The 21,898-nt window shown below is 45.3% G+C and overlaps 1 protein-coding gene across 8 annotated transcripts in view; it reads right to left on the minus strand.

Annotated features, from left to right (window-relative positions):
- Positions 1-21,898, minus strand: part of LOC121632369 (rho GTPase-activating protein 23-like) — a 105,978-nt gene that overhangs the window by 12,397 nt on the left and 71,683 nt on the right. For 5 of the 8 annotated variants that reach the window (XR_006008908.1, XM_041973818.1, XM_041973816.1 and 2 more), the window contains exons 2-10: positions 14,818-15,021; positions 12,078-12,108; positions 11,401-11,493; positions 4,601-4,679; positions 4,466-4,526; positions 2,278-3,640; positions 1,194-1,355; positions 210-318; positions 93-132 (exon numbers count right to left, since the gene is read on the minus strand). Coding sequence is in view for 7 of the 8 variants with exons in the window: in XM_041973818.1 (XP_041829752.1) it covers positions 93-132; positions 210-318; positions 1,194-1,355; positions 2,278-3,640; positions 4,466-4,526; positions 4,601-4,679; positions 11,401-11,493; positions 12,078-12,108; positions 14,818-15,021 (2,142 nt within the window). In the remaining variant the exon portion in view is untranslated. Of the gene's footprint in view, positions 1-92; positions 133-209; positions 319-1,193; positions 1,356-2,277; positions 3,641-4,465; positions 4,527-4,600; positions 4,680-11,400; positions 11,494-12,077; positions 12,109-14,817; positions 15,022-19,395; positions 19,491-21,898 lie in introns of all 8 variants that reach the window. The other 3 variants (XM_041973819.1, XM_041973815.1, XM_041973817.1) reach the window with 3 other exon arrangements.

The raw sequence follows: 21,898 nt of genomic DNA on the forward strand, positions 1-21,898 counted from the left end.
ATGAACAGTCTGTATAACAGTCTGTCCAATACTGTATTCAGTATTGGAACTATGAAGGAAACACGTGTGGTTGCAGCTCATCAGTGACTCACCCCATCAGTGAAAAAGCTCTTAACCCTTTTTGGTAGTTTTCTGTGGAACAAACACCAGACACAAGCTATAAAATCCTCCATACAACACTGCTGTTAACAATCTGTTTCCTGACTCACGAGAAGACGCGGCCTTCTTCCCTGAAGGTGTTGAGTCCCTCGTCACAGGACTTGGATCTCTCTGTGGTGATGGCCAGCAGGTAGGAGGAACGGCGGCCTTTAATACTGCCTGAAGAGACCAAGGTCCAGTCAGAGGCAGCAAGAAGAGGGAAATGATGCAGGTGGGAAAATGTGATGGCATATGAATGAGACAGGAACAGATTTTAGTTTCCAGCAATGGCTGATTAATGTGACATGAGACCAGTGGATTAATGGGTTAAACATCACAGGTCGGCTGAGCTAAAGCTACAACAGTGTCTCATTTCTTCAGATCAATACATCACCAATTTCTAAAAAGTAGTTCCAGGGTGATGTTGAGCATTGCCTTGTCCCTTTCAGTCTTTTCTAATGTGTCAAATATTCTCTGGTTCTCTGAATCTTCTAATGATATTCTACACTGTAGATGGTGGATCTTCAAAGTCTGAGGAACATTTTTCTGAAATTGTTCCACAGTTTTAGATCCAGTTTGTCTCAGATTGGTGAAGCTCTGTCCATCTTTCCATCTGAGAGACTCTGTCTCTCTGAAATGCTCCTTTTATACCCAGTCATGTTACTGACCTGTTGCCAGGTAACCTGGTTAGTTGTTAAATGCTCCTCCAGGTGTTTCTGGTTTGTACCAGGTACTTTTCCAGCCTTTTGTTGCTCCTGTTCCAACTTTTTCCATCCGATTCACTATCAGCTCATATTTTCATCACATGGTGAAACGTCTCAGTTTCATTCTCTGACATGCTGTTTATCTTCTACTGGGAATAAAAGATGGCTGGATGAGATTCTGGTTTTAGTTACAAGCTATGTAAAAACTCAGACTTCTGTTTTCAGCTGCTTTGAAATTGTTCTACTAAAAAAAGAAAAACTGACTTCGTAGAAACTGAAACTGAACCCTGAATGAGACCCAGACAGGTGATGTTTGCCTTTCAGTACTTAGAAAGGATGAAGGAGACTCACTGCAGTCTTGAGAGCGAAGTCGGACAAAGGGGGAGATGTAGAGGGTGGGGGAGACAGAGGTGGAGGTGAGGATGGCCACAGTGGAGGCCTGGGAACTGGACACCACTGAGCAGGCGGGCACATAACAGGCCTGATGGTCAGAACAAGGACTGGCTGCTTCATCTGTAAGGCCATCATCAGAGATGAGAAGTGACCCGTTAAACAGAGACCACAGCTCCAGGTGTCCTCAGGTGGAGTTTAGATTCAACACTTCTCAGAAACAGAGCTACGCAGAGGCAGAAGTTCTGTGGTGGCAAACCACAACAGGAAGATAAAGCCAGAGAGAGGTATGTAGGATCATATCGGACCATGACAGAGTTATGATCATAAATGATCACCATAATCACGACAGCATCATGAAGTATCACAACAGACCCCTAAAGGATCGTGTCAGGATCACAATCATAAAAGATCACGACAGGATCTTAATTTGTTGTTGGGACTAATGAAGTATTTTTTATTTAATTTAATTTTCAGAAGGGATCGCGACGGGATAGAACACAACCAGTTGGAACCAGCTCTTCAATCTAAAACAGTTCGGTTGGCTTCGTTACACCTTCGGCTTGTGTCTTCCACACACACAGTGTTTGCTGTTTCTGCCTCTGCTGTAGTTCTGCTTCCAAGGGTTTCCACACCTAACTCCGTCTACAGGTACGTTCACAGCACACACACACACTGCACATGTAAAACACACAGAAAGATTTTTACTGCATGGCCACAAAGAAAAGTCACACACTAATATCTTGTTCAGCCTTTGATTACAACACACACGCTGTAATTATCACTCTTTCCACATCCTTTACTAACGCAGACTCAGGTGGTGACTTTTGTTTTGTCCAGGCAGTGTGTGAACACAAAGTGTTAAGATGGATGGAAACATTTCTAGACTCACACTCATTAAATTAAACATTAAAGAGCTCTGTAGCGACAGACGTCACAGCAAGTGTTAAAAACGTGTCTGTAAAGGAGATGAAATCTGGACAGAATCCGTCCAGGGCTGCTAAGCTGTAACCTGGTCCCCTGCTACAGAGAGGAGCTCACTAACCTATGAAGGGGATGGAGGACAGGGAGTCGAAGGCGTACTGTGCCAGGCTACCGTTGGCCCTGCGACTGGAGCCTGTCCCTCCGGGGACAGGTGAAGGTGTTCCAGCAGCAGAATTGAGAACGGGGAGCTCCGCTGACTCCACAGGCGTGGTGTAGTGTGAATGTCTCAGAACCTGAATGGGGGTCAGTCGGTCTGCAGGCGGTTTCTGCCTCAGGACCACCTCCTGGGTTAAGGACACAGGAGAGTTGATCTCTCTGTCCTCCCCGGCATGGACCGTCTCTTCCTCTGACGCGGACAGGGCTGGGGTGGACTGGGGTCTAGGCACAAAAGCCCCATCACTGCTGCCAGGGCTCCAGTTGAGGTGGGCGCCGCTGTAGCCGGGCTCTCTGAAGGAGGTGGCCTGCTGAAGGAGGTGGCCAGCTTTACGGGAGAAAGAGGGGCTGTAGCTTTTATAGCCCACCACCTCCTCCTCCTTCACCCGCCTGGTCTGGGGCTCAGCAATCTGCCGGCCGCTGGGTGGCGCCGTGGGGGAGGCCATCATTGTGGTTTGGTGCTGATGTCCTCCCGAGGCCTTCTGCTCGCTGACTTTAGTCGTCTGTGAACTTTGCCATGGTGAGACCAGAGCAGAGGCTTCAGCGAGAGTCTCCACAGACCGTTCGTAGTTGTGCTCATATTCAGCGTAGGCTGCCAGCAGACTCTCTGAGCACAGCCTGCCACCGGGCTCGGATGCCCCCCCCCAGCCTCCAAGCCAGTAGGAGTCATGGGACACAGCCACCGCCTGGTGGTGGTGCAGTAGCGCTTCTCTTCTGCGTTGCTCTGCAGAAACGGTGGAGGCAGCTGTGGGTCCGGGGCCAAGGGCCAACCCCAGCCCCAGCTCTGCCAAGCGATCCTGAGATATGCTACGGTGGCGGGGGGGCAAGTGCTCTGCAGCCTCAGCCTGGCTGTAGTACCAGTCCGACAGCGCCTGGTGGGCCCGTGATGAGGCTGGCAGGCTACTCTTCCGCGGTGGAGGCAGCGTTGCCGAGGTGATGGCAGCGTTATGGTTCGCGAAGTGAAAGTCAAGAGCACTGATGGCCGACGAGGACCGGCCTCGATGCCGCCCTGATGGGGCAAAATGGTCGCTGGAATCCTCAGGACCCCCGGGCCAGCCAGAGGTAGGGGGGGAGCCAGCAGGAAGGTGGTTATCCAGTGGAGACGTGGAGCTTAAGGGTCTGCACTGCCAGTTGTCCAGAGGGTTGTGGAGGTGGGGGCTGGGCTGTGCCTTTGTGGGGGGGTAACAAAGCGGCGATGGCGGCTCCGGGAGGTTCTGAGCCTCACCTGAGTATGGCTCGTTCCCTCTTAGGTACGCATCCTGGGAGTATGCCTGAGGACAGACGGCAGGACATGAGGCATGAAGAAAGGATGGAGGACAGAGACCAAAGGGACAGGTGGAGGACAGAGAGAGGACAACATGCAGCAACATCTCTAACATGTTTACACATCAGGAGAGATCTCCTCTGCTCTGGCTGAGACGTTTAGGGTTAAAAATCCTCCTCAGCTCACAGAAAGTCCTGCATGGCATCACTTTTTCCACAAGCCAACAAAAAATCTTCCCTCAAACTGCAGGATCTCTTCTGGTTCCCAGAACTGCCAACTCCAAAATGGAGGCAGAACTTTTGGTTTTCAGGGTTCTGGGTCTGAAACACTGACAGCTTCTGTGTCGTCAAGGTTTAAAACTTTTCTCTGACAGAGTTTATGTTTAACTTGATGTTTTACTTTCCTTTGTCTTAATTATTTCTTTTATTACTGAGTAATATTTTACTTTTGTCTACAACTTGTTTTTGTGAATAGATTCATTTTCTATTTATGCTCTTTTTTATTCTTGTTATTACTTTCTTTTATTAAACGCTGCTGTATAAATAACGACTGATTGATTTATGGTGAGCATTAATGACCAGGTCCTGATGCTGTGGTGGTTTCTTGTTCAATGACTTCATCTCCATCCTATCAGTGATTAACTGGAGAATCTCATCTTAAATGTTATTATGTACAACACCAGCTAAAAATTCCATGCACAATTCCTGTTCATGCAGAGTTCCTCAGAAAACTTCTACTAAATCATTCAGTCAGAGAAAATAACCCTGCGGCTTCAGTCTCCAGAGGGGGAAGACAAGGAAAGAAGAGAAAATAGAAGAAAAATAATACTCACACTTACCAACTGCAACACATCTTCATTTTTTGGCATAATAGAAAGCTCCAAAATATTTTCACTACAAACAAAGGAAAGAAAGATTAGAGAACACGGACGTCATCACGGATGGTGAAGAGAAAACAGAACACTGACCTGTTTTGAATAAGCGCAATCACCTGAGAGTAAGTTTTCCCCATAATACTCTCCCCGTTCACCTTCACCAGTCTGTCACCTGGAACATATTTGAAGAAAAACAGTTTTACATGCTTCTCATTCCCTGTCAGACACAAGCAATCTGGGGAACTTCACCAACCATGGCTGCCCACCTACGTTGTAATGTAGAAATATAATCACCAAAATCTTTTTGTCATCGGTTACCAGTTAAATCCAGACCAGAATCTTAAATTTTTCTCAAATATAAAAGTCTTAGTGACCAAGATCCACTGGATCTTAAAGATCTCAGATTTCCAGATTTTCCCGTCAGAGCTTAACTCTCAGACTGCAGGTTTACTGGTTCCTGGAGGTTCTAGAAGCAGAACGGGAGGCAGAACCTTCAGTTGTCAGACCACTCTCTCCGGAACCAGCTCCCAGGTAACCCTCTCTACCTTCGGATCATCTTCAAACTTTCCTTCCTGGTAAATCTTATAGCAGGTCTGGCTTGGTGACCCTGATCTATCCTTTAGGTCCTGCTGCTATAGACCGCGGCTGCTGGGGGACGTCCTTTCACAGAGTAGGGGGACCCTGGTGTGGGCTCTCCTATCTCTGGGGCTGAGGTCGCTGAGGTGGTTAAACAGCTCCTTGATGGCAGGGCCCCGGGGGGTGGACGATGTCCACCTGGAATTCCTTAATAGTCCGGATGCTATAGGGCTGCCTTGGTTGACACGTCTCTGCAGCATCACGTGGACATCAGGGACTATTGTAATGCACTTTATACAAGAGCATATTACCCCGATCTTAGCTTCCCTCCACTGGCTTCCAGTTAGTTTTAAAATTCTTTTATTTATTTTTAAATGTCTTAATGGCCTGGCCCCGCTCCTCCCTGAGCCGCCACCTTATCGTGGTGGAGGAATTTGCATGCCCTGAAGATCCTAGTGGCTATGTTGTCGGGGGCTCATGCCCCTGGTAGGGTCACATCTGGCAAACAGGTGTCTAGAGGACGGACCAGACAAAGCGCGGCTCAAAACACCCCTATGAAGACGACAAATCATGGACCCAGGTTTCCCTTGCCCAGATGTGGGTCACCGAGGCCCCCCTCTGGAGCCAGGCCTGGAGGTGGGGCACGGAGGCGAGTGCTGGGTGGCCGGGCCTTTGCCCATGGGGCTCGGTTGGGCTCAGCCCGAAAGTGTGACATGGGCCCCCCCTCCCGTGGGCTCACCACCTGCAGGAGGGGCCATAGGGGTCGGGTGCATTGTGAGCTGGGCGGCTGCCGGAGGCGGGGACGCTTGCGGTCTGATCCTCGGCTGCAAAAGATAGCTCTAGGGACCTGGAATGTCACCTCTCTGGCGGGGAAGGAGCCTGAGCTGGTGCGCGAGATTGAGATTGTTCCAGCTAGATATAGTTGGACTCACCTCGACGCACAGCTTGGGCTCTGGAACCACTGTCCTTGAGAGGGACTGGACCCTCTTCCATTCTAGAGTTGCTCCCGGCGAGAGGCACCGAGCAGGCGTGGGCATGCTCATTGCCCCCCGACTTGGCGCCTGTAGGATGAAAGGGTAGACTCCCTCCGCCTTCAGGTAGGGGAATGTGTCCTGACTGTTGTTTGTGCTTATGCACCAGTTTTGCTGGGGGACTTCAATGCTCACGTGGGCAATGACACGGAGACCAGGAGGGACGTGACTGGGAGGAGCGGCCCCCCTAATCTGAATCTGGACTTCTGTGCTCATCATGGATTATCCATAACGAACACCTTGTTCAGACATAAGAGTGTCCACATGTGCACTTGGCACCAGGACACTCTAGAACGCAGTTTGATGATCGACTTTGTAGTTGTGTTGTCGGACTTGTGGCCACATGTCTTGGACACTCGGGTGAAGACAGGGGCAGAGCTGTCAACTGATCACCACCTGGTGGTGAGTTGTCTCAGATGGTGGGGGAGGGTGCTGGTCCGGCCTGGCAGAACTAAGCGTGTTGTGAGGGTCTGCTGTGAACGTCTGGCAGAGGCCCCTGTCAGAAAGAGTTTCAACTCCCATCTCCGGCAGAGCTTCAACCATGTCCCGGGTGAGGCAGGGGACACTGAGTCCGAGTGGGCTGTGTTCCGTGCCTCTGTTGTCGAGGCGGCCAGCCGCAGCTGTGGCCGTAAGGTCGTCAGTGCCTGTCGTGGTGGTAACCCCCAAACTTGTTGGTGGACACCAGCAGTAAGTGATGCCATCAAGCTGAAGAAGGAGTCCTATCGGGCCTTTTTGGCCTGTTGGACTCCAGAGGCAGCTGATGAGCGATCGCTCAACCAGTCTACATGTGCTTTGTGGACTTGGAGAAGGCGTTCAACCGTGTTCCCCGGGAACTCCTGTGGGGGGTACTCCGGGAGTATGGAGTGTCGGGCACCCTTGTATGAGCTGTCCAGTTCCTGCACGACCGGTGTCAGAGCTTGGTCTGCATTGTCGGCAGAAAATCAGAATCGTTTCCAGTGCGGGTTGGACTCCGCCAAGGTTTCCCTTTGTCACCAGTTCTGTTCATATCCTTTATAGACAGAATTTCTAGGTGCAGCCGAGGTGTTGAGGGATTACGGTTCGATGGCCTCAGGATTGGATCTCTGCTCTTTGCAAATGATGTGGTTCTGTTGGCTTCATCGGGCCGTGATCTCAGCTCTCACTGGAGCAATTCACAGCCAAGTGTGAAGCAGCTGGGACGAGAATCAACACCTCCAAATCCGAGACCATGGTCTTTAGCCGGAAAAGGTCCTCAGAGTGCCTTCTACAGGTCGACAATGAGGTCCCGTCCCAAGTGGAGGAGTTCACGGGGTCTTGTTCAGGAGTGAGGGAAGGATGGAGCGGGAGATCGACAGGCGGATCGGTGCGGCGTCTGCAGTGATGCGGACTTTGTATCGGTCTGTCGTGGTGAAGCACGAGCTGAGCCAAAAGGCAAAACTCTCGATTTACTGGTCGATCTACGTTCCTACCCTCACCTATGGTCACGAGCTGTGGATAGTGGCCGAAAGAACAAGATTGCAAACACAAGCAACTAAAATGATTTTTCTCTTGGATGAGCTGGTGAATGTGGCCAAGGAGAGGGAAGTCTAGGTTTCTTGGCTTTGGATGGATGGATGGATGGATGGACAAATGATGGATGGATGGATGGATGGATGGATAAATAAATGATAGATGGATGGATGGATAAATGATGGCTGGATGGATGGATGGATGGATGGATAAATGATAGATGGATGGATGGATGGATGAGTGATAGATGGATGGATGGATGGATAAATGATGGATGGATGGATGGATGGATAAGTGATGGATGGATGGATGGATGGATGGATGGATAAGTGATGAATGGATGGATGGATAAGTGATAGATGGATGGATGGATAAGTGATGGATGGATGGATGATAAGTGATAGATGGATGGATGGATGGATGGATGATACGTGATAGATGGATGGATGGATGATAAGTGATGGATGTATGGATGGATGGATGGATAAATGATGGATGGATGGATAAGTGATAGATGGATGGATGGATGGATGATAAGTGATAGATGGATGGATGGATGGATGGATGGATGGATGGATGGATAAATGATGGATGTATGGATTGATGTATGGATTGATGGATGGATGGATGGATGGATAGATGGATGGATGGATGGATGGATGGATGGATAAATGATGGATAAATGATGGATGTATGGATTGATGGATGGATGGATGGATGATAAGTGATGGATGGATGGATGGATGGATGGATGGATGGATGGATGGATGGATAAATGATGGATGGATGGATGGATAAATGATGGATGTATGGATTGATGGATGGATGGCTGGATGGATGGATAAATGATGGATGGATGATGGATGTATGGATGGATGGATAAGTGATGGATGGATGGATGGATGGATGGATGGATGGATGGATGGATGAATGGATGGATGAATGGATAAGTGATAGATGGATGGATGGATGAATAAGTGATGGATGGATGGATGGATGGATGGATGTATGGATTGATTGATGGATGAATGGATGGATGGATGGATGGATGGATGGATGGATAAATGATGGATAAATGATGGATGTATGGATTGATGTATGGATTGATGGATGGATGGATGGATGGATGGATAAATGATGGATGTATGGATTGATGGATGGATAGATGGATGGATGGATGGATGGATGGATGGATGGATGGATAAATGATGGATGTATGGATTGATGGATGGATGGATGGATGGATGGATGGATAAATGATGGATGTATGGATTGATGGATGGATGGATGGATGGATGGATGGATGGATAAATGATGGATGTATGGATTGATGGATGGATGGATGGATGGATGGATGGATGGATGAATGGATGGATAAATGATGGATGGATGGATGGATGGATGAATGGATGGATAAATGATGGATAAATGATGGATGTATGGATTGATGAATGGATGGATGGATGAATGGATGGATAAATGATGGATAAATGATGGATGTATGGATTGATGTATGGAATGATGGATGTATGGCTTGATGTATGGAATGATGGATGTATGGATTGATGGATGGATGGATGGATGAATGGATGGATAAATGATGGATAAATGATGGATGTATGGATTGATGTATGGAATGATCGATGTATGGATTGATGTATGGAATGATGGATGTATGGATGGATGGATGAATGGATGGATTAATGATGGATAAATGATGGATGTATGGATTGATGTATGGAATGATGGATGTATGGATGGATGGATGAATGGATGGATTAATGATGGATAAATGATGGATGTATGGATTGATGTATGGAATGATGGATGTATGGATTGATGTATGGAATGATGGATGTATGGATGGATGGATGGATGGATGGATGAATGGATGGATTAATGATGGATAAATGATGGATGTATGGATTGATGTATGGAATGATGGATGTATGGATTGATGTATGGAATGATGGATGTATGGATTGATGGATGGATGGATGGATGAATGGATGGATAAATGATGGATAAATGATGGATGTATGGATTGATGTATGGAATGATGGATGTATGGATTGATGGATGGATGGATGGATGAATGGATGGATTAATGATGGATAAATGATGGATGTATGGATTGATGTATGGAATGATGGATGTATGGATTGATGTATGGAATGATGGATGTATGGATGGATGGATGGATGGATGGATGGATGAATGGATGGATTAATGATGGATAAATGATGGATGTATGGATTGATGTATGGAATGATGGATGTATGGATTGATGTATGGAATGATGGATGTATGGATTGATGGATGGATGGATGGATGAATGGATGGATAAATGATGGATAAATGATGGATGTATGGATTGATGTATGGAATGATGGATGTATGGATTGATGGACGGATAAATGATGGATGTATGGATTGATGTATGGAATGATGGATGTATGGATGGATGGATGGATGGATGAATGGATGGATAAATGATGGATGTATGGATTGATGTATGGAATGATGGATGTATGGATTGATGGATGGATAAATGATGGATGTATGGATGGATGGATGGATGGATAAATGATGGATGTATGGATTGATGTATGGAATGATGGATGTATGGATGGATGGATGGATGGATGAATGGATGGATTAATGATGGATAAATGATGGATGTATGGATCGATGTATGGAATGATGGATGTATGGATGGATGGATGGATGGATGGATGAATGGATGGATTAATGATGGATAAATGATGGATGTATGGATTGATGTATGGAATGATGGATGTATGGATGGATGGATGGATGGATGAATGGATGGATTAATGATGGATAAATGATGGATGTATGGATTGATGTATGGAATGATGGATGTATGGATTGATGGATGGATAAATGATGGATGTATGGATGGATGGATGGATGGATAAATGATGGATGTATGGATGGATGGATGGGTTTATGTGAATATAGTTAATCAAAACTGGACTAATGTGGATCATATGATGGATTATTTGAATTATATATTTTTTTAATTTAACTATAATGAATTTACTGTCTCTGTAAAAGTGACTGTTGTGAATCGGTGCTGTATAAATAAAGCTGAACTAGAACTGAGGAGGTCTCCTTGTTGAATATGACTTTCTTAGTCAAAACAGAAGGATCAGAAGGAGTTTTTATGCTGCTGAAAAAAGACTTCAGGTTGAGCTTCAGCCTTCTAAACTGTGCTGGGCACCATGCTGGGTGAAAGAGCTAACATGACCCAGAGTTCAGGAGCAAATCACTGAAACTTTTCCAAACTTTACAGTTGGGATCAGCTTCATGTCAGCTTCGCCAGTTCTGTCAGGTCATCACTAAACCTGTAGGTCATCACTACTTTTATCATGATGTTAAACTAGTTTACACCATCTTTTTCTTGCACATAAGCATCAGATTAACCCTGTCTCCCTGGAGGTCCCTAGACTGGGAGAAGCTGAACATCAAGGGTTGTCCTTGAGCATGACTAGAGTTCACCGCTGTACACCCAGATTGGTAGAAGTGGAGATGGAACATCAGTATTTATCAGCTCACTGCTTTAGGCTAAAAACCGAACTCGGACTTCAGCCTAGAGCTGCGAGGAGAACTACAATCAGGCTGCAGATAGCTCGGGTTTAAAGCCAGAGAGACAAAACAAGAAACCTCAGTGAAAGTCTTACACTTATAAAAACAAATAAAGTTTACTTGTTGCTTCAATTATCATCATTTTACTAATAATCAGGATTAATACAGTATTTTCAGTTTCAATACCTTTACACAGTCCTGCCTGCTGGGCTGGACCATTTTCTTTCACATTCTTCACAAAGATGGTGTCCATTGGCTCCAACCGAGACCGCTGACAGCCTGCGTAAACACACACAGGACCTAAAATCAGAAAACTAGGAGTGTAAAACAGCAGAGAAGTCGACCTCGCTGGGTTAGGTAAGTTCTCCACACACCCACATCTTTCCTCTTTATAAACCAGAGAGAGCTGTGGAGGTTGATCTCATTCTTTATATAAAACTGGGCTCTGTTGTTTTTGTAAAAGTTGTAGGAAATTTTCTGGTGTGTTCATGTACAGGTGTAACAGTTTGTTGTCTGGTGATGGTGTGGATTGAAGGGTCGTTTTCCTTCTGTCTGTGATCTTTTTGTCTCCTTTCTTCTTTCCCTTTTGCTCTTTTTGCTATTTTCCATCTTTTTCTGTCCCCTCCGGTCAGGTCCAGCAACATTACATAGATTCCGTGATTCAAAGTAAATAACTAAATAAATTAATCACATTATCAAGAGGAGCCTTACCCATAGGCCTCCCCTTGGCAGAGCAAATTTGTTCAGCACGATACAGAAACCAGATTATCATTTTGTGCTATGATGCTGGACAGGACAAGTTAAAAAAAAAACTGAGCATCGTATCTGAACGTTTGCAGCTGGTCTGAACATGAAACACTCACCTGTTCCAGCTGCATTCCCGTTCTCTTCATCCTGTCAGGAAAACAGAGCAGCTGTTAGTGTGGAGGACCAGTAGGGGGCGCTGCTGTCCAGGCTGGCTGGCTGACTGTTTTACTGCCTGTCTCACTATCACTGGCTCTATTTGAGGCTTTGCTGACTTCGCTCATTCCTGACCTGGACACACAAAGACCCCTGCAAGTGGAGTGCTCCCTGGAAATACCGTGGACCCGGCTGCAGGCCGGGGGGGTCTGCTGTTTGTGGTGATAAGTACTGAGTGTGCAGCATATCGTGAAACTGAGTCTGTTCAAATGCAACAACATCCTGCCTGTGTAATGAAACTTATAGTAAGTGTAAATGTGAGGCACAAACTGTGGCCTCCCTTCCTCTGTGTACAGTGTGTAGAATAATAAACAGCATTCTCCAAACATTTCACCTTTTTTTCCAGAGCATTTAAAGAGTCCGGGGAGGAAAATACAGAATTTTGGTTGATGCATTTTGATCTGTAGCCTCTACTCTGACTCTCACACAGTACAGATGAAATACATAAATCAACTTGGATTCAACCAGCACACTATGTGCATCAGCGTCACACCTGAAAGAAGCCGGAACTCTGATAAAAACTGGAACTGGATGACCAGTTGGGCTCATCATTCTGGCAAGTGGAACTGGTTTAACTGTTTTAGGAGTTTAGCTCTTACAGGCTCACTACATGACATTAGTCAACAAAGGTAGCAGCTATGTGATCCTCCACTACGACCATGACGGGTAAAACTGGGGGTTCAGGAGAAAGAAAGAAAAGGAGATAACAGTACTGGGACGATCCAGTCTGGGGAGCAGAAGACAACGTTTGGGGAATCGGCTGAGACCAGAGATGGAGACAAGACAGCCCAAACCAACAAATGGTGGAAGCTGATGAGACTGATGGAGGCTGATGGAGACAGATGGAGGCTGATGGAAGCTGATGGAGACTGATGGAGGCTGATGGAGACTGATGGAGACAGATGGAGGCTGATGGAGGCTGATGGAGACAGATGGAGGCTGATGGAAGCTGATGGAGGCTGATGGAGACTGATGGAGGCTGATGGAGACTAATGGAGACAGATGGAGGCTGATGGAGACTGATGGAGACTGATGGAGGCTGATGGAAGCTGATGGAGGCTGATGGAAGCTGATGGAGGCTGATGGAGACAGATGGAGGCTGATGGAGACTGATGGAGGCTGATGGAGACAGATGGAGGCTGATGGAGGCTGATGGAGGCAGATGGAGACTGATGGAGACTGACGGAGACAGATGGAAGGTGACAGAGGCTGATGGAGACAGATGGAGGCTGATGGAGACAGATGGAGGCTGATGGAGACTGATGGATGCTGATGGAGACAGATGGAGGCTGATGGAGGCTGATGGAGGCTGATGGAAGTTGATGGAGACTGATGGAGACAGATGGAGACTGATGGAGGCTGATGGAGACAGATGGAGGCTGATGGAGGCTGATGGAAGCTGATGGAGGCTGATGGAGGCTGATGGAGACAGATGGAGGCTGATGGAGACTGATGGAGACAGATGGAAGCTGATGGAGGCTGATGGAAGCTGATGGAGGCTGATGGAGACAGATGGAGGCTGATGGAGACTGATGGATGCTGATGGAGACTGATGGAGGCTGATGGAGACTGATGGAGACAGATGGAGGCCGATGGAGGCTGATGGAGACAGATGGAGGCTGATGGAGACTGATGGAAGCTGATGGAGGCTGATGGAGACAGATGGAGGCTGATGGAGACTGATGGATGCTGATGGAGACTGATGGAGGCTGATGGAGACTGATGGAGGTTGATGGAGACTGATGGAGGCTGATGGAGACTGATGGATACTGATGGATGCTGATGGAGACTGATGGAGGCTGATGGAGACAGATGGAGGCTGATGGAGACTGATGGATGCTGATGGAGACTGATGGAGGCTGATGGAGGCTGATGGAGACTGATGGAGGCTGATGGAGACAGATGGAAGCTAATGGAGGCTGATGGAAGCTAATGGAGGCTGATGGAGACAGATGGAGACTGATGGAGACAGATGGAGGCTGATGGAGACAGATGGAGGCTGATGGAGGCTGATGGAAGCTGATGGAGACTGATGGAGGCTGATGGAGACAGATGGAGGCTGATGGAGGCTGATGGAAGCTGGACATTCAGCAGATTAAGTCTGGTTGGTGCATGTTCTGCTCCATCTCCTCATCGGTCTGATCATCCGTCTGGTCCTGGATGGCCCAGGCTGCAGATGGAGACCACACACATTCACATCCTGGGAATGAAGTGAAATCAACCTAAATGTGCTGATTTACACGAAGCTTTCCTGGACTCATTGTTTGGTTATTTGTGTGCTTGCTGCATCATTCACAAGCAGGTGCTCTTCCTAAATTCTGATGCTGGTTTGGATCCAGATCCAGAGACTCAGGTCTGGATTTGGAGCCTCAACCTGCTCTCTAGATGAAAACATTTCCACTAATTTTATAGTCATGACCTCTGCTGTCTTTGTTCAGCCCTCAGTGGGTCAGAAACAGAGTTTAATCTGACAGTAACCTGATCTGATCTGCAGCTGTAGTTCTCAGAGAAAACTTATCAGAAAATGAAAAGAGATGTGAGGCAGGTGTTCAGCACAGCCCAGAAGTACAGACACGACGACAGAATGAGGAAGACAGAGAAGTAATCTGGGATGGGGAGAGGTTGGTGTTCTCAGCGGCTTACCCGGGAGTTTTCCTGGACTCCATGTTGGGATGATTCTGGCGGGTAGACGATGAAGTGACGCAAAGTGAAGCCGAATCCCTGTGAGTTCTTCTGAAGAAAAATAGTCCGTGGGCCCTGCCATGACACACCTTCCACCTCACCCAACGACAGCGGCCGGCGCCTGTTCTCATTGGACGACACCATGCCATCTCTCCGCCCTTTAGCCTGTGGAGAAGACAAGATGGAGAAAATGCTAAGATCAGTAAGATGTAGCGTTTTGTTTTTTTGTCTGGTTGGGAAACAGGAAGACTGTGAACCTTGAAGTACACGGCAAAGATCATTTTAAGGAGTCTCCAGTGGATTTGTGAAGAATGCTGTGGCTTTAGTAGCTGAGTTCTTTTAAAGGAAGTGTGGGTGGGTGCATGTGGGCGTATGTGCTTCATTCAGGGGGCTCTGCCCAGTCCCGAACAGGGCAGAATTCCACCAATGCCAGGAATTTGTCAGAAACTTCCTCTTTCCAAAGAGGAAGCTTTATTATCACGAACCACCTTACCTATAATCACATTTATTACATCCAGCCAACAATGGACATGGTAAAAATATATACTGTCTATAAATACCCGGCCTGGAACAACAGGAACTGATCTAGACCCATGAACATAGATCTGGAAAATCCAATGAACAATAGACAAAGGAGGTCCAGACTTTCACAGAGTGACTCATAAAATCCAACAACCCACCTGTGCCTCAGACATCTAGCAAAGCTTGCTGTCTTTATTTGGCTCAGCCTTTGAAAAATGTTTATTCGTTTTACAGTTTAACCAAATAAATAACAACAATTCCACTGGAATAATTTCTAAAAACACCACAAAGTCCACATGTTCAGTTTTTATTTTCTGTTTCATGAAACTGTAAGAGGAGCTGGCGGATATGGGGCTGTTTTCCTTTTTAATCACGAACGGAATTGTTTGATTTGAGAGGAAGATTTCTTGTTTTCAAATTCAAATATCATCTTGTTCTCATTCAAATCTCTGCTCTCACACTCAGAAAGTCCCCTCTTGCTCTCAAATATATCAACACAATCTCTGCTCTCAAATCTTCTGCTCTTGGATATTTTTACTATTTTTACATAAAATGTCTTTCAGCCAATAGAATACTAGATAAATGCTGCCTGAGCAAATAGTCCCCACCTACTTCAGGGTGCGCTTCTTTTACTTCACAGAGTGCACTCAGAAGGTTGGTGCTTAACTGGGATCATCAGTAAACGCGTAGGGAAAACCCAACCCAGCAACCTCTCGTAACCATTTTGTTTTATTATGCGTTTCTTTTGATATATGCACACAGTGACTTGCTAACTCACAGTAAAAGTACTCATTTAAAAACTAACTGTTCCTATACAAACATACAATATAAGTATTTGGAGTATAAAGTATATAAGTATAAAGAAAAATCAAATAAATATTCTGCTTTTCTGGTACCACAGAATTATCCTACAGTAAATTAGCATGAATAAGGAGCTGATCATCATTCTTATAGGTTTGTTAAATATGTGGTAGAATTATCAGTGTTGAGTAACTAACTATTATTTTCAAAATTTCAACCCCATCACTCCTACAGGACAAAATCCAGTACAGAGTCAGCCATCCTGATGTAGCTCTATTATCTACACTTTATGTGCTCTCATGAAGTCACCTTAGCCTCATCCAGAGGCAGGATGAGTTATATTATTTCTGGCAAATCAGTACCCCTCCCCTCATCTATGGTCACGAGCTGTGGGTAGTGACTGAAAGAACAAGATCACGAATACAAGCAGCCGAAATGAGTTTTCTCCGCAGGGTGGCCGGGCTCTCCCTTAGAGATAGGGTGAGAAGCTCGGTGGTCCGGGAGGGGCTCAGAGTAGAGTCGCTGCTCTTCCACATCGAGAGGAGCCAGATGAGGTGACTCAGGCATCTGGATGAGCTGGTGAATGTGGCCTGGGAGAGGAAAGTCTGGGCTTCCCTGCTTAGGCATCTGTCCCTATGCCCCGACTCGGAAAATCGGTAGAAAACGGATGGATGAATGGATGGATGCATGGATGGACGGACAAACGGATGGACAGACGGACGGACAGACGGATGATGGACAAGTAAGTGTCTACTTTAAAAGTAAGGAGGAAACGCATAAAATGATTATCATAAGTAACGTTCAGTGGAAAACCAAAGACACACAAAAAAAAAAACAGTTAACTTGTCTGAAGTCACTGTGTGAATTAAAACAAGCGCACCCTAAAAAAGGTGGTGTCTAGTTTTCTATTGGCTGGAGGACGTTTGACAGACAGCTCATTCAGCAACCCAAGAGAGAGGAAAAAATATTCAAGAGCAGAAGCCGACTCCTGTCCATGTACGACGACGTCTGTCAATCAAAGACAACAGCTGACGCCTGTCCATGTACGACATCTGTCAATCATAAAGACAACAACTGACGCCTGTCCATGTACGACGACGTCTGTCAATCAAAGACAACAACCGACGCCTGTCCAGGTACGACGACATCTGTCAATCATAAAGACAACAGCTGACGCCTGTCCATGTACGACATCTGTCAATCATAAAGACAACAACTGACGCCTGTCCATGTACAACGGCATCTGTCAATCATAGAGAAACAACCGACGCCTGTCCAGGTACGACGACATCTGTCAATCATAAAGACAACAACTGACGCCTGTCCATGTACGACGACGTCTGTCAATCAAAGACAACAACCGACGCCTGTCCAGGTACGACGACATCTGTCAATCATAAAGACAACAGCTGACGCCTGTCCATGTACGACATCTGTCAATCATAAAGACAACAACTGACGCCTGTCCATGTACAACGGCATCTGTCAATCATAGAGAAACAACCGACGCCTGTCCAGGTACGACGACGTCTGTCAATCAAAGACAACAACCAAAACCTGTCCAGGTACGACGACATTTGTCAATCATACAGACAACAACCAAAACCTGTCCAGGTACGACGACATCTGTCAATCATAAAGACAACAACCGACACCTGTCCAGGTACGACGACATCTGTCAATCATAAAGACAACAGCCGACGCCTGTCCAAGTACGACAACATCTGTCAATCATATAGACAACAACCAAAACCTGTCCAGGTACGACTATATCTGTCAATCATAAAGACAACAACTGACGCCTGTCCATTTACAACGGCATCTGTCAATCATGGAGAAAACAACTGACGCCTGTCCAGGTACGACGACATCTGTCAATCATAAAGACAACAACCGATGCCTGTCCAGGTACGACGACATCTGTCAATCATACAGACAACAACTGACGCCTGTACATGTACGACATCTGTAAATCATAAAGACAACAACTGACGCCTGTCCATGTTCAACGGCGTCTGTCAATTATAAAGACAACAACCGACGCCTGTCCAGGTATAAAATAAAATCAGCTGATACCTGACTGGTTCTTTAGTTTCTGGCTCAGTGGTGTCAGGCTGGGACAGCTGGGCAGTACCGGGGATTAACACAGGGATCGGAAACCGGGCTGGGCTCTAATGATGGAGAGTACATCCATCATTTATCCCTCCATCCATGCATTCATCCATCAATCTATCCATCCATTATTTATCTATCCATCCCTCCATCCGGAAGGAATGACAAAAATACAGAAACTGAAATCTGATTGGATGAAATAGTTTGTCTCCAGGGAAATTACAACTGATTATAATGCTCACCTGTACCTGCATGCACACTGACACACAACTCAGTGTAGTCCATGTGTGGTTGCACACACACACAGATATAATCCAAACAGACACAGGGAGCCCGTTAACTAGTTTACCAGGAGGAAGTGTGTTTCTCAGGACAGGACATGGAGAGCGGAGCCCGCTGGACAGCTGATTCACTGAAACTATTAACCATAATTTTTACTTTCTACATGCATAGAAACGCTAACTTCTAGAAAGCACATACAGCCGGACAACGTGCAGAAGACTGAAACTTTATCAACTAAAACATGACGATATTTCTACCAATGTCCTGGCTTTTTAAAGGGAAACACACTCCTGAAACCTTTCATAAGATGTATCTCCAGAAACAAAGTCAGACCCTCAGAAGAGCACTGAAAACTGACGTTTCTCTTTCTGATATGGAAAACAAGGATGGAAAAATATCAGCTGGATTTGTGGATGCAGCTGACATTTCACTCAGAGGTGAGAGCTGGATGTTCTCACCTTCCTCATCTCATCTCCCTCCCTCGCTCACACTCCCACACACCTTATACAGAGTGTGAAATGTCAACATGGTGTTTTATGACTTTCAGTTCCATGTGAGAAGAAAACCATGCAGCCTTTCTTATGACTCCATCCAGGTCCCTCATTCGACAACCTGTAGCAGAAAACACCCCTCATCTTCTTAATAAAAAATCTAAAATATGCATGACTACAAAAAATCTGTCTATATTAAATATGGGCAGAGGGTGTCCGCTTTAATAAAATGAGCTGTAAATAACCGCGTTCCTGAACATTCCTGGTTCCTTACACCCAGAAACGCCCTAAACAGCCTTATATGGTAAGAACACACCTGTTCAGAAATCACCTGCGAACTGATAGTGTTTCTCCTCTTCAGGGTGAAGAAGAGGAAGAAAGTTTTTTTAGATCAGTCATTCAGGTCATGATTGGGCTCATTTCATCCTGAGGAAACACAATGAGTTTTACACACATTAAAGCAAAAATAGCTTTTTGTTTAATTATTATTTTAAAACATATAAATTATTTAAAAAAATTTGTTTAATTGAAAAAAAATTAATGATTCAAGATCCAAAATTAGATTTTTATCAATGAAATTGTTTCATATCAAACAGCAAAATATAGAGAAGACGTATCTGCAGCTGGAAGACACAAACATAAACAACCTTGTAGAACCAGGAATAAAGCCAAGAAGACGTTTCTGATGCACGGTGGCGCCACAAAGCAGCTGAGCTGGAGTTGGTTTAGTGAGGATAGCAGGTAAATAGTAGCAGGAATAACTGGAAATGAGGAAAAAGTGGAAACATGGAAATAGTTTCTGTTGTGTGTTTGTTTCAATAACAATATTTTTTCTCCTGAAAGCCAAAACTTGAGAGAACGATGAGATGAGAAAAGGTTTGGTCACTGTTGGTCTGTGTGTTATTTCTACAAAGTTCTGTTAGTAATAAATTCTGCTTTCTTCTTCTGGCCGACCTTTATGCTGCTACATCTATTCATACATTCATTTTACATCATTTTACCTCCCAGTCTGACAGCTGCTACAGACTGGTTTATACTGGGATTAAAAGCTGCTACACACTGGTTTATACTGGGATTAAAAGCTGCTACACACTGGTTTATACTGGGATTAAAAGCTGCTACAGACTGGTTTATACTGGGATTAAAAGCTGCTACAGACTGGTTTATACTGGGATTAAAAGCTGCTACACACTGGTTCATACTGGGATTAAAAGCTGCTACACACTGGTTCATACTGGGATTAAAAGCTGTTACAGACTGGTTTATACTGGGATTAAAAGCTGCTACACACTGGTTCATACTGGGATTAAAAGCTGTTACAGACTGGTTTATACTGGGATTAAAAGCTGTTACAGACTGGTTTATACTGGGATTAAAAGCTGTTACAGACTGGTTTATACTGGGATTAAAAGCTGCTACACACTGGTTTATACTGGGATTAAAAGCTGCTACAGACTGGTTTATACTGGGATTAAAAGATGTTACAGACTGGTTTATACTGGGATTAAAAGCTGCTACAGACTGGTTTATACTGGGATTAAAAGCTGCTACAGACTGGTTTATACTGGGATTAAAAGCTGCTACAGACTGGTTTATACTGGGATTAAAGCTTGTTACAGACTGGTTTATACTGGCATTAAAAGCTGCTACAGACTGGTTTATACTGGGATTAAAAGCTGCTACAGACTGGTTTATACTGGGATTAAAAGCTGCTACAGACTGGTTTATACTGGGATTAAAAGCTGCTACAGACTGGTTTATACTGGGATTAAAAGCTGCTACACACTGGTTTATACTGGGATTAAAAGCTGCCATAGACTGATTTATACTGGGATTAAAAGCTGTTACAGACTGGTTTACACTGGGATTAAAAGCTGTTACAGACTGGTTTATACTGGGATTAAAAGCTGCTACACACTGGTTTACACTGGGATTAAAAGCTGTTACAGACTGGTTTATACTGGGATTAAAAGCTGCTACACACTGGTTTACACTGGGATTAAAAGCTGTTACAGACTGGTTTACTTAAAGAAAACAACAGGTGAACCAAACATTAAAAAGCTATCAGAACAGCATGGGAGCAGGATCTTAACTCCCCCTTTATGGATGACACATGGAAGCTAGTCCTTAAACACATAAACTCCTCCTCTATTTGTGCCCGACATGCACTTTTACAGTTTAAAGTAGTTCACCAGATTCATATGTCCAAGATTAAGCTAGCTCGTATTTATCCAGACGCTGACCCCACGTGCAACAGGTGTAGGTCTGCCCCTGGCACTCTTATCCATATACACTGGTCCTGCCCATCCCTGTCTAATTTTTGGACATCATACTTCAACTCTATCTCAGAAATCCTAAATTACCAAATCTTACCAAACCCCCTAAAACCGGTCTTCGGCCTGCCTCTAGGTGGAGACCTGCCATAAGCCCAAGATGAGATCTTGGCCTTCTCTTCTCTGATAGTCCGCAGGCTATTCTGTTATGTTGGAAAGAGTCCGCTCCCCCTCACACCAGCTTGGAGACATGATGAATCATTGATTGATTGATTGATAACTGATTGATTGATTGATTGATTGATTGATTGATTGATTGATTGATTGATTGATTGATTGATTTTTGCAGGGGCAGTACAATTTAACATTATCACCCATTAGGTAACAGATCCCAAGGCTTCTAGCCAAAGACTAATTTACAGCCCCCGTCCCTGGTTAGGCTTTTTGATCTAGATAAGCAGAGTTAAAAGTTAACCACAAAGGTAAAAGTACATCATCAATGGTTCAGCTACTAGCTTTTCAACAACTTTTGAGATTACTGGTGCAATTGAAATGGGTCGA

Source organism: Melanotaenia boesemani, chromosome 21, assembly GCF_017639745.1.
Source record: "Melanotaenia boesemani isolate fMelBoe1 chromosome 21, fMelBoe1.pri, whole genome shotgun sequence".
In the NCBI taxonomy this organism is placed as follows: domain Eukaryota; kingdom Metazoa; phylum Chordata; class Actinopteri; order Atheriniformes; family Melanotaeniidae; genus Melanotaenia; species Melanotaenia boesemani.